At 35.4% G+C, this 13,079-nt stretch overlaps 1 protein-coding gene across 4 annotated transcripts in view; it reads left to right on the forward strand.

Annotated features, from left to right (window-relative positions):
- Nucleotides 1-11,918, forward strand: part of LOC145328222 (uncharacterized) — a 39,478-nt gene extending 27,560 nt beyond the window's left edge. For all 4 annotated transcript variants that reach the window (XM_080171826.1, XM_080171824.1, XM_080171825.1 and 1 more), the window contains 8 exons: nt 831-1,003; nt 2,072-2,188; nt 2,587-6,805; nt 7,661-8,237; nt 9,158-9,258; nt 9,598-9,737; nt 10,576-10,886; nt 11,360-11,918. In XM_080171826.1, the coding sequence (XP_080027952.1) occupies nt 831-1,003; nt 2,072-2,188; nt 2,587-6,805; nt 7,661-8,237; nt 9,158-9,258; nt 9,598-9,737; nt 10,576-10,855 (5,607 nt within the window). In that variant the 3' untranslated portion in view covers nt 10,856-10,886; nt 11,360-11,918. The remainder of the gene's footprint in view (nt 1-830; nt 1,004-2,071; nt 2,189-2,586; nt 6,806-7,660; nt 8,238-9,157; nt 9,259-9,597; nt 9,738-10,575; nt 10,887-11,359) is intronic.
- The last annotated feature ends 1,161 nt before the right edge of the window (nt 11,919-13,079 follow it).

The raw sequence follows: 13,079 nt of genomic DNA on the forward strand, positions 1-13,079 counted from the left end.
CTCTAAGTGATGCACCTAGAGGATAAGATACCAGCTTTTTTCAAGATTAAATACAAAATGAAAATTGAATTCAGAAATCATAAAGCTTTAAAAATTTTATCATGAATAAGAATAAGATACATTTTTAGGCATTATTATGCAGAAACCTATTTTTAACTTTTCAACAAAAAAGAATAGATAAATCTATTTATATAGATAAAAATTTGATAGTTTTACATGATTTTCATTTTATCACATATTCTATTTTTATTTTTATGAATAAGTTTTACTAAACAAAATGTCGGCATCCATTAAAGCGAAGAAGAAACAAAAATATTTTTAGAAATTATAAAGCTAGAACCTAACCTGATTTTAATATACTTATAATTTAACTCTTTATGAAAAAAAATAAATGTCGAAATTTTTACAATAATAGAGTAGCTTTGCTACATAGGTTGGGACAGATAACCAAGCCAAGTTTGATACCAACCAGATAAATTTTTCATGTCTAGTCAAAGTTTATATATTGCACTTTTAAGTGTTAACAACAGGATAATTATATCACATGAAAAATTGATGTTTAAAAAGTAAAAATTCACCATGTTTTAAATGAACGTGTGGACTTTCTGGTAACAATAATTGAGTTGATACACTTTCTAGTTTGTACCTAAATGTTATAGGAATCATCATGCAAAAATTTAAATTGATAGAACAATTCTAACATGTCTAAACAGCTATTCGTTACGGACGGACGGACCGACCCTAATAATAGAAAAGCTTTGCTTCTAAAAAGAGATTGTGTAAGGTATAATAATTTTTATAACAATTACAGTATGCTATGATACATTTAGAACATGCTGGAGAGACAAAAGAAGCGGGAGAGTTTAACAGCGGATGACAGCAGCACCCCCAGCAGCAGTAGCACAGCTACAGCAAGCGATCCCAAGGATAGAAACTTCAACTTCCTACCCGGAACTACTCTACATTCCTCTTATGTTAACAAGTCTTATGATCAGGACTCTAGGTCAGTATTTTTAGTACCGAAGCTACTCTATAATATACTCTGTCAGTCCGTCTGTACGTCCACAAAGCTGTGGGGGAAAGTTTTTCTTTGCTGAGTTTTTTTTTGGTGATGATTTCATGTACCAATGATCGTCAAGTATATAGTTTACTTGGTCCGTCAGCTTGTCGGTGATGCTTCAAAAGACATTTTCATTGTTATTTTTTAATCCATTTAAAATCTGCTTTATAACTCACTTTGTCCATTTGTCCATCCATAACTTATTTGTGCTTCGCTACTTATGGATGTTGTCATCATTCTAATCGAGTTTCTAGGTTTTGTCAGTTTTTTTCAAAATTTTTTGCCTTTTTTGTTTTTGCTTGTTAAGTTAATCGGAAGTTAACATCCTAAACTGTATCCTGCTTGGGGTAAATCCGCTAAAACAAAAATACCTATCTAAAACAAGGACTATTAAAATCAAAGTAATTATCTCAAAACATTCACAGTCTAGAAATAGCTGTATAAAATAATTCATTTTTAAAAAGTACACTTACAAAACATTGAAATATCCCTAGGAAGTACATTACCTTATGATTAGTGAGAAATATCATAAAACACTAAGAATCTTTAATTTTTGTTGTTGTATTGTCTGATTACAGAAACACTCTTTCTTAATAATTTCTATTTTCAAGTAGAAAGCCATAGCTTTTCAGGCCGTGTATGTTCTGCTCATATAACCCTAAAATTTGGAGTTTTAAAATTCTATTAGAAATAAGTAAAAGTTTACTTTTCTGTAAATTTTTGTAATGTTTTATAAAATACTGTTACTAATTACAAAACTTGCATTTAAAACATTTGTCCACTGAAATTTTGCTATCTAATTTTTTTGAGAAATTAAAAAAATAATCCAGGCCCAACATGTTACAGACCTAAGCCTGAACTAATTATTATTCTTTAAAAATTTTTAGTAGCTAAGCTACCCTATAATTAACCTTATCTGTCCGTCAATCTGTAACTCTACCAAGGAATATGATTTTCTGCGTCCAGTTAAAGTTTTATTTAAGCATGTTAAAAATAAACCTTTATTGGTAGGTTATCAAGCTGGGGTTCAGCATCTAACCTGCGGGCCTCCTCTTCCTATGGTAACCTAACCGCAGCAGTAGAGGAGGAATCAAAAGATACTTCTTCTTCATATTCTTCATCTTACAGGTTATTATTTGAGGATTTACTTATTTATTTAGAGGATTTTTCCTGTGAACAAAAAAAAGATTATATCCGGTCATAACATGAAAAGATTAAAAAAACATTTTTTTTGCATATGTATGTAATATAATTAGTGGTATACTCTTTAAGCTAACAAGTGAATTGTAAAATATGAAAAAAAAGGAAAGGCTGAATAATGATCTATAATATATATGTAGGGGGGACATGGCGTAAAATATGTAAAAGATGTTGAAGCCTAAATATTTAGAGAACTAGGGAGGGTAAACTTTATATTACCTACCTCTAACTTTTTTCTTTAACATGATCATTATTGTAATATCAATTTAGTTTTTAAGCGTAAAAAAATGAAATACAAAAGCTTTTGATACCATTTTTTATTTTAGGTCTAGCTATTTGAGCAAACCTGAAAAAGAGAAAGAACCTGAACTATCACCTTATGAAAAATACCTACAGAGGAAAAAAGACCAGGAGAAAAAAGAGGAGGAGGAAAAAAAGAAGAAAGAGGAGGAGAAAAAGAAGGAGGAAGAACGGCAAAAAGAGCGGGTGAAAAAAAGAGAGGAGGATAGAAAAAAGCTAGAAGAGGATAGGAAACGGAGGGAAAAAGAGCGCGAGGCCAAGGAGGAAGAGGAAAGAAAAAAAGCTGAAGCTTCTAAACCAGCCACAAGAACTTGGGGTAAATCAGCAGCTACTACAACTAAAGAACCAGCAGCTCCAACAGCTTCTAAATGGGGAGCTAAAACTACCACAACTCCTACAGATGATGATCCTGTGAAAAGAAAACCCTGGGAGAAACCTTCAGCTGCTGCTAAGTCTACCTTGCCTAGTCTGAATGAAACTCCTAGTAAAACAGCAACAACTAATAATTCCACCACTCCATCATGGAGATCGAGCACAGCAAAGAAATCTAGTGATAGTGGATCAGAAAGTGTCTCTCTAAATAATAATTCCAACCATAAAGAATGTGATCATGATATTGACGCCTTAGAATCTAAAATTGACTTGCTCTCTAATGAACTCAGTGCTATCAAGTGTAGAAATGAAGTCCTAGAAAAGCTTCACGGGGAATCAACTTCTAAGAAACCGTTGACACTTGAGTCAGCAAAGGCTGCAGAAACAACAGCTGAACTGATAAAGGCAAGACAAAAAATTAGTGAACAAGAATCTCAACTGTCATCTCTAAACAAGGGCAAGAAAGCATTAGATCTTAAAGTTAAGGAATTAGAATCTGCCCTGGAAAGACGGCCTCAAATTTCTGAAACACAAAAAACAATATCCGAGCTTCAAACTAAGCTTAAATATGTTGAAAAGAAATGTGAAGATCTGACTATGGAGAATGATGATCTTAGAGGTAATGTTCAGAATCTTGAGGTTGAACTGGAAGAGGTTCAGGACAACTTTCGTGAGGATGAGGTTGATGAATATAGATCACTGAAAAGAGAGCTGGAAAATTCTGCTAAAAATTGCAGAGTTTTGCAGTTTAAGCTGAAGAAGGCCGAAAAATCCTTGCAAGACACACAAACTGAAAATGTTGAGCTGACATCCAAATTGAGAAGCATGAGTGGTGGTGCTTCTGCTGTTGATAACCTGAACAAGATTAGAACCCTAGAAAGAGACATTGAACAGAAGAACCTTCAGATTAGCAGGCTTGAGGCAGAGGTGAAGGCTGCTGGTAAAACCAACAGTCTGCCAAGAAAGGGCGGACCCGGACCTGTTCTTAGCAGGACTGGATCTGTTGAAAGAAGTGTTGAAGACCAACTGTTGAAAGATCTGCAAGATTCTATTGAAAGAGAAAATGACCTGAAGGAACAACTGTCCATGGCTGAAGAGGAAACCAGTGAAATGAGATTGAAACTGTCCAGATTGGAGGATGAGAATGAATCACTTGCCAGCCAGGTCAAGAAAATGGCCATCAAGAACAAACGTAGAAGCCCTAGCCCATATAATAGAAACTCTATTGACAAGGATGAAGGTATTAGTGAAGATGGAGAAGAACTTTCTCCAACTGAGCTTAAGGTACAGCTTGAAGTTGCTGAAGGAGAAACAGGTTTACTCAGAAAGAAAGTTGAAAATCTTTTGACTGAGAACCTAAAGCTTACAAAAGAGATCAAGGATGTATCTGGCCAATTAAGTGAAGAGAAGAAAAAGAAATCAACATCATCATATTCTTCCTACTCATCCAGATCAACTGCTAACCAGGACACTCAGAAGATTGATGAACTTCAATCAGAAATTAACTCATTCCGTGTTAAGCTAATTGAAAAAGACAGAGAGATTGAAAGACTTGATGCTCAACTGAAATCTTCCAAAGGTGGAAGAACTCTTGTCAGAAGTGGATCACAAGAAGAAGACTTGGCTAAGAAGCTAAATGTTATTGAGAAGGAAGCTGAAGTACTAAGAAAGAAAACAGCTGAACTTGAACAAGAAAATGAAACTCTCAAGCAGGACAACAAAAAGATTCAAGCTGGTTATGGCAAGAAACCTGCTTCTACTCAAGAAAAATTGTCAATGGACAAATTCTCATTGGAGGAAAAGGTAAAGGGTCTTGAGACCAAGCTAAAGGAGGCAAACAAGAAGATCACAGAGTTGGAAGAATCTGGCAGAGGATCAATGAAGGTCAATCTTGAAATTGACAGAATGAAGAGAGAAAAAATTGCTCTTGATACTGAGATTTCAAAGTTGAAGGAAACAGCTAGCAATGAGAAGAGAAGAACTGAGAAGCTGGAAAAAGATCTTACAATGGCCCAAGACAAGGCTGAAAAGGCTCAAAGAGAGATCATTGCTGCTGAAAGAGAAAAGAGAAAGACAGAAGAGGAGAGATCTAGGCTGGATACACAAGTCAGCCGTCTTGAAACTGACCTCAGGAGCTTGACAAGGGAGAAGGATAGATACAAGGAGGAGTCAGAGTCAGCCAGAGCTAAGAACAGAGAAAACCTCAGCCAGACACAAGAAGGTATGAAGGCATTCAAAGATCAAATTGATTTACTCAAACAAGAACTGAGTGAAGAGAAGAAAGCACAGAAGGAGCTGAAGAGACAGATGGATGAAAGAACAAGACTGTCAGAGGTTGAAGTTTCTAATCTGAGAAGAGACAATGATAGAAAGTCTGGAGATCTTGATGAGAAGATGAAAAAGATAAAAGATCTTGAAGAAAAGGTCAATGACATTGAGGAGAAACTTGCAAAATCAAAGAGAATTAATCAACAAAGAAAAGACAAGATTGAGAAGCTTGAAAAGGATGCTGAAAGTACTCCTAGTGCCAATTCATCCTTTGCACTTTCTGAAGCTCAAGAAAAGATTAAGCAGCTTGAGAAACAACTTGAAAATGCTCCTACCCTATCTACAGACTCTGCTAAATTAAAGAAGGATCTTGATGCACTAAAGAAAGAAAAGGAAAATCTTGACAAGGTTCACAAACAGCTTGAGCAGGATTATAATGTCCTAAAGTCTAAGATTGCTGATGATGATCTTTCAACACTTCAAGGAGAATTGTCAACTCTAAGACACACATACAACAGCAAGTCAGATGAATGGATCAAGGAGAAACTTGATCTTGAGAAGAAGGTTAAGGATCTTGAGAAATCAATCAGAGATTCAGCTGGCAGTGGTTGGGATACTGAGAGAAACAGATTCAAGTCTATTCTTGAGGATAGAGATAACCAAATAACCAACCTCAAAATTGAGTGTGATGTATCAAAAAGTCAGCACTCATCTGTTAAAAAGGAGTTGGAAGATGCTAAACAGAAACTTCAAGATTATGAGAAGATGAACAGGTATGGTAGATCAGCTCTTGAGTCCAGCAACAGCACTGATGCTTCTGGTGAAGTAGAAGATCTTAAAAAACAATTAAGCTCCATTGAGAGGGAAAGAAAGTCAGATATGAACAACCTTAAGATGAAACATGATAGCAAGATTGCTATCATGTCTGAAGAGATCCATGCTCTCAAATCACAAACATCTAAGTACAGACGAGAAAGAGATCAATACAAGGAGATGTTTGAGGGTATGCAGAAGAAGCTGACTGATAACAAGGGCAAGGTTAGTGCTGGTGATGCAGCTGGTGAACTACATGAGGCCAGATCCAAGATCTCAGACATGTCCTACCACATGCATGTTCTGGAAGATGAACTATCAGATGCCAAGATGGAGGCTGCCAAGGCTCATGCCAACATGATGGCTCAAAAGTCCAATTATGAGATCCAGGTGGCTGAGCTTAACTCCAAGATCAATGAAATGGAGGAAGAGACTTTGATAGAGACTGGCAGAGCAAGAATTGCTGGCACAAGAACTAAGATGGAGTTGGCCTGGCAGAAGGAGAGAGAATCACAGAGAAAGTTGATCAATGAGATGAATACCATGTCTAGAGACCTTAAGAGCACTCTTCTTGATGTTGAGAAAGAAAAGGAGAGGGATAGATTAGATGCCAAGAGAAAGATTGAAGCCATGAAGAAAGCATTTGAAGAGGAGCAGTATGACACCAAGAAGCAGATTTCAGACCTCCAGTTTGACTTGTTGGAGCTTAGGGACGCCCATGCCAAGCTTAGAACCACCAATGAAAAGCTTAGAAGAGAGAAGGATAGATCAGTCGATGATATTAGAGCACAGGTAAAAATAAACACTTCCTTGAAAATTAATGTTTTTATGTTGTGGTGACTATAAGGTTCTTATGTATAGGAATGAGATACTGTTTTTTGAAGGATTATTTTATGAATGTATACTTGATATTTCAACATAATAAATAAATTTATTCCATCCACTCCACAAATTAAAAAAATTCCTTACAAGTAATATTGATTAATGAAGTACGCTATTTGAAATAAAATTTATCAAGTTCATTTTTTTCAATTTAAGCATAGTTATTTTTCGCTTCGTATTATGGACAGCTTTCCAGTTTTGTTAGCCATAAGGGCCCGAGGCCATAGGCTACAAAATTGCTATTAATTATCTTTTGATTTTAGTAATTATGGAAAATTGTCTGTAATACGATGTTAAACATTATCATTCAGTATGGTTGATAACTGGTTTTAATTAAGTGGATATTAATCGGTTTCGAAGCAATACTGTAGAATTTATTATATTTGTCTTTTAATAGTTATTTCTCGTATCGTATTATAAACGGCTTTCCGCGGATATAGAATGTACAGTTATAAGATTAAAACTAGTTTTTTTAGCCCCATGGTGCCGAAGGCACCGGCTAAAAAAAACTGGTTTTAATCTTATGATTGTACATTTCTATATTCGTAGAAAACTGGATATATAATACGATGCTAGACATAGTTTTTTCGTATGGATGAGAACCGGTTCCTATCCACCGGATTCGAATGAATACGAGAAAATGTTTTAACTAACGTTTTCATTTTTACTAATAGTATTTTGAAAATAAACATGAACATATTACAGCTTTAATTTTATATTCAAAATTTAAAATCAATTTCCATTTTAATTATGTGTCAATTTTAGAGCAAATCACGCGTTGAGTATGGAGTTGAGAAGCAGACCATGCGTCTGATCAGAGATATGGAGGAGTTCCTAGCTTCTGTTCCTAAATACCTGGGTCAGGAAATGCTCAACAAGGACGAGAAGGACGCCAAGCTGGACAATGAGAAGAGCATAGCCAAAATGGAGTTCAAGACAGCCTTGTTGCGCATCAAAGAGTCAAAGGATGAGCTTGATGCACTGCAGCGTAGATCACGCCGCGGCGAATCAATTGAGACAATCAATGAAGAATCGCCACGCGGTCGGTCAGGTATGAGGAATGCTTCACATTCTGCCAGCAGCCAAAAGCGGGCTTTGTACAGGAAAGCAGTGTCGATGAGCGATGGTATGTCGGCCGACAACATGAACTTGTGGCAGAGCAAGGAGTCGTTGGGCAGCAGTGAAAGCGTTGCCTCCAACGCGTCCATCCCGTTGCCTGTGCCAGTGCGCACTCGCAGCACAGGCAGGGGTGGCTCCGAGTCAGGATATTCTAGTGATGCTTATAATCATATGACAATCAGAAGGCTGGAGCGTGATACTAGTGTGGACCGCTTGTCTACAGGCCAGTACCTTAGTTTTTTTTTATTTACATTTTTTAGTGTAACTAAACAGAAAGCAGGCATTTAGGGATAGCTCAATAGACATTAAATTACCCCCCCCCCCCACCACCAGTCCTAAAGTCTATGCGTGAGTTTGCATTCATTAAATGAAAAATTTTTGGGTTTTAAAAATAAACCTTTATTATACCTTGAATCTCTGACATTAAGACAATATATAGATAGTTTAGTAGACATTTTCAACTGTTAAAAAATAATTTTTTTGATTTTAGAAATCTAACTATTGTATTTAGATTATATTTCTTTAAAACATATTTTCAAGAATTTAGGTGAAATTAAATATCATTGTACCTAGTAGAGATATACACATATGTACTAAAATGAATTTTGTTCTTTAAGCTTTGTCGAGATATAGGAAATAATTTGCAGTGTATATTTTTATTATACATTACAATTAATGTATTTTTAATCTAATTTGGTTATAATTCCATTCAAAGGTGACTGCCACTTGTAACTATTTCTCCTTCCACTTTTATTAAGAAAAATAATGGATTAAATAGGTGATTCAATTCTGTACTAAATACTAGATAATCCTCCCAAAATTGTTAAACACCTTCCCTGGAGAGCTGGACAGAAAAGAAGAACACACAAACAGGCTGATAAATGGATTTATGATACATGGGTAGTGGTATATTGACAGGGGAAAATTTAGGTTGCAAATATGAACCACATTTATCGGTCAGTTTGTTCATCCATTAAGAGAGGAGGGGATGGATGGGGGGGGGTTAATATTAATTAGCCAGCTGCGAGGATACCTTTATTAAAGTACATGAAATCTGTTACAATATCCAAGTAATAATATATGGATTGACAGACACATTACACACACATCCTGTTACTTTTTTTGATAAGTATTAATAATCAGGTTCCCGAGAATCAACACAGAGTGAGTTATTGCCAGGAGAAAAGAAGAAGTCACGTGGCTTGTTGGGAAAATTAAAGAAAATTGGACGCAGCGTTTCACAGGCATGATTAAAGTCATAGATAATTATCAAAAGTTTAAAGAGAAAACTATTATAGTGTTTTCTAATTTAGAGGATTCTCATTTTAAATTAGTCTGAAATTTTTTTTTTTTTTTTTTTTGGGGGGGGGGTCGGTTATTTTCCTAGTTGGTACTATTTTCTAGTTCTAGCGCAATTATTTTGAAATGACGTCATAAAGTAACGTTTAATTCGTTTTTATTTTTATGAGGGAATATTAAGTACATCGGAATACTTCTGACAAAAGTTTTTACTTTGTTCTTCCTATCCCCAAATCCCTGATAATACTCCATATACTTAACCTTTAACCCTGCCTGTCCCCCAGGAGAGATGTAACGAGGAACAGGAGTTTGGCTCCGGATCAGATATCAGTAATGTGTCTAACCAGAGTAAGCTGTCCACGTCCTCCAAACTGTCCACCACGTCAAAGATGTCCACTGCTAGCAAGATTATACAGCGGGCCAGGTAATTGATCCAAACCCTTTTTTGTCGTCTCGGATATTGGTCAATACGTTCCTCGATGGTCAGAGGAGGGGATGGAGCAAAGTAATAAGGGGGGGGGGAGAATAAATATTAGCCAGCTAGGAGAAACATTTTATCAGCGAAAACCTCTCCTAATATCAACCTAATATAATTCTTTTAGAATGAAGCTACTCCGTCCGTCCTAATGTTTTAAACTCTACTTGTTTTAAGAAACTATTTTGGTCGAACCTTTTTTCTGTCAGTTTTTTAGTTTTTAAAATAATTCAATATAATTACCTTCGGTCTATACTTAAATCTTTATCTGTTCTATTGTTTTGGAAACTTTTCTGGATCAACTGCAGTTCACGGTAAAATATTTCTGGTAACGAATATTTTCAAAAATCTATGAGTTTTAGAGGCTGCTAGCTGCCACACAGCTGCACGTACAGATCATGCCCGCACACTGTTTTAAGCGGCATGAGAAGACCTACAAATACTCTGGAATGACATAAAAAATTAATACATAATTATCTCACAGTGCAGAGAAATGCGCAAAAAGACCTATTTTACGCGTTTTTTCTTCAGTGAAGCTTTCCCTGTGCATCATTGGATCTTATCTATTCCAGATTATTTGTAGGCCTTCTTAGGCCGCTTAAAATGGTGTGCGGATATGATTTGTACGTTAAGCCGTTTGGCAGCTAGCAGCCTTTAAGATTCTTATTTTTTTTTAGAAATATTCGTTACCAGGAATATTTTACCGTGAACTGTAGTTGATCCACTTTTTTTACTTGAAAATAACTCAACAATTATTATATCTTTTTCAACAAAATTTTCCTCTTAGATCTGTGAGTAAGGATCGTGGTGCAGAAAAGAAAACACCCTTCGGACCTCCCACTAACGCCAACGCAGCATTTGACAAATACTTTGACAAAGCTGAGGCCGCCGAAAACAGTAAATCTACGCCGGGCGCCACACCAGATGCCAGACAACCGGCCACTGCCACGACTAGGACAGCAACGGCTGTGCGGCCAGGAGCTGTGTCAACTGCTAAACCCACCGAGGCCACTGGCAAAACTACTCATCCGCCAGTAGCTGCCACCAGAACTTACAGAAGATTCTAGAAATGCTTTCATATTTGGTTCTTTGTAAATGGTAAGTTTCTTTTAATAAATTTTTGGGAATAGTCCCTTTCGTGGCAACGCCCCTTTAGCGGCGATTCGTCGTATTTTTAAAATGGCTTTTTGTAGGTTATTTTAGGTTAGGTAGGTTCTGTGAAAAATACGAAGAATCGCCCCTTAAGGTGCGTTGCCATGAAAGGGACTTTACCCAAATTTTCTGCTATTGATTCAATCTTCAGATTGCATATAAGTCCAAACAAAAACTAATTTTGTTTTATGATTGGCGGTTTCCTTCAAATCACACACACATGGACCACTACTTCAATTTAAAGATAAAGCCCCTTGCATGCAGGACTTTTGTTTTACTTTAAATTACCCAACTTTTTCTCAAAAAGAGTAACTTCTAGAGAAAATTTATAGGCAAAAAAGTTTTCATACTTTTATTTGGCATTTTTTTTTTACAATAATCACCCCTTCCTTAAGAAAATAAATCTTAATATATTTTAGACGTTACAAGAAGACCAAAAAGCCTACAGTTCTGTGACCTCCTAGGACTTCACAACTCCGCCCATCCAAAATTCTCGCAGCCTTTGATTCGGCTAGCGGCCCCACCCACTCCGCCCATTTGTGATGTGAATAATTTTATACCCTTTTTTTGTTTACAATTATAAATTGTTATATATTTGATATTTTGCAAGAACCTTTTTTTCAGAAAATAATAGTTTTATTTAAATTTTTACGTACTTGCAATAATTTTCATAAAGTTCCCTTTTTGTTATGCATAAGGATTTTAGTTTAGAGAAATTATTTCTTAATTTTTTTTATTTGTTATTTATGGAAGTTTTTGATCTTTTGTGCTGTTTATATGTATGTTAAAAAATTGTTAAAAGGCAAACTGTAAAGAAATAATTTTTGTGGACTGTGAAAACTGAAAATTTTTCAATTTTTCTTTTATAAATTGTAAAATTTTAGTTTGATACTTAGTAATCTATAGAAAGATATTTTATTGTAATAATGTAAACTTTATCACATGAATATATACAAATAAAATCATGAAATCTTGAAAGAATTTTTAATCTATGACTAACTGTAATTCCCTTCCTACAAGGGTGCAGAAACTTTTTCTTTTTAAAACTACAATTGTATGTGGGGGGGGGGGGGTCTCCTTACACCTCAAGGTCCCCTAGAGGCGTATCCACTACTTTTAGACGAATTTACATATTTTGGAGATCATCTTTACAATAAACAAAATGAAGTCAAAAATATGATTACTCCATAAAGTTTGAAACAAGCGTGTTTACTGATATTTGACTGTCATGTTAAATGCTTCACTAAAGTCAAGACTACAAAATTTAGTAAAAACAATTAGTGGTCCAAATGGATATACTAGAGGTAGATAAAATGACATTATTGTCGTCAATTTAGATTGCTTATACAGTGTTCATTTATTGGTCAGTAGGTTCCTCCAGTAGAAAGGGAGGAGGTTGGGTATAGGGGAAAGTTGGGGTGTATCGTTATATTAGCCAGATAGTAGTATAATTATATTAGAGTATTCGAAAATGTGCTGTAATATCGATCGATTGTTGTTCCCGATGTCAATTAGACAAAATAATATTTGGTAAATAGGTTCAGCAGAAGTAAATGTAAAATATTGAATGTTTTCTGTTTGTACGTTCAGATCTCTCAAAATCTAATAAAAAAAAAACAGATGGAGTTCTCTATTTCAGGGAAGTTTCATAAGGGTCCTAAGGTTGTTTTATGCTATTTTATTTCTGGATCATAATCGATTAGGCTATTTTCCAGCCTCTGACGCTCACCCCCCCCCCCTCTCCGATTCGAGAACTTTATTCTATAACCCTCTGATTCTAGAACTTTATTCTATAAAGTAGTAAAGTTTTTATAGTCTAAAGCTAAATATCTCGGAAAATACAGGTTCGAACTGGTAGAACGTTTTACGGAAGTTTTTTTCGGGTGGTTTTTAGGCCATTTTAATACCTCTCAGCCCTTCCCTAAAGGCTAGGGGCGGAGCAACTAGTAATTGATACAACAACAAATATTGATTGAAAAAATATATTTATCTATTTTACAATTACATAATTTTAATCCACATAGAACACAGGATTTTTAAAATTAACTTTTAATTTAGGCTAAGGTGGTGAAAAAGCCAATGATAAAAAAAGATTCCTATATGCTAATATACATGGGAAAAAAGGAATTAAAGGCACTG

The sequence above is a fragment of the Acartia tonsa genome, chromosome 9 (genome assembly GCF_053477335.1).
Source record: "Acartia tonsa isolate MP-2025a chromosome 9, ASM5347733v1, whole genome shotgun sequence".
NCBI lineage: Eukaryota > Metazoa > Arthropoda > Copepoda > Calanoida > Acartiidae > Acartia > Acartia tonsa.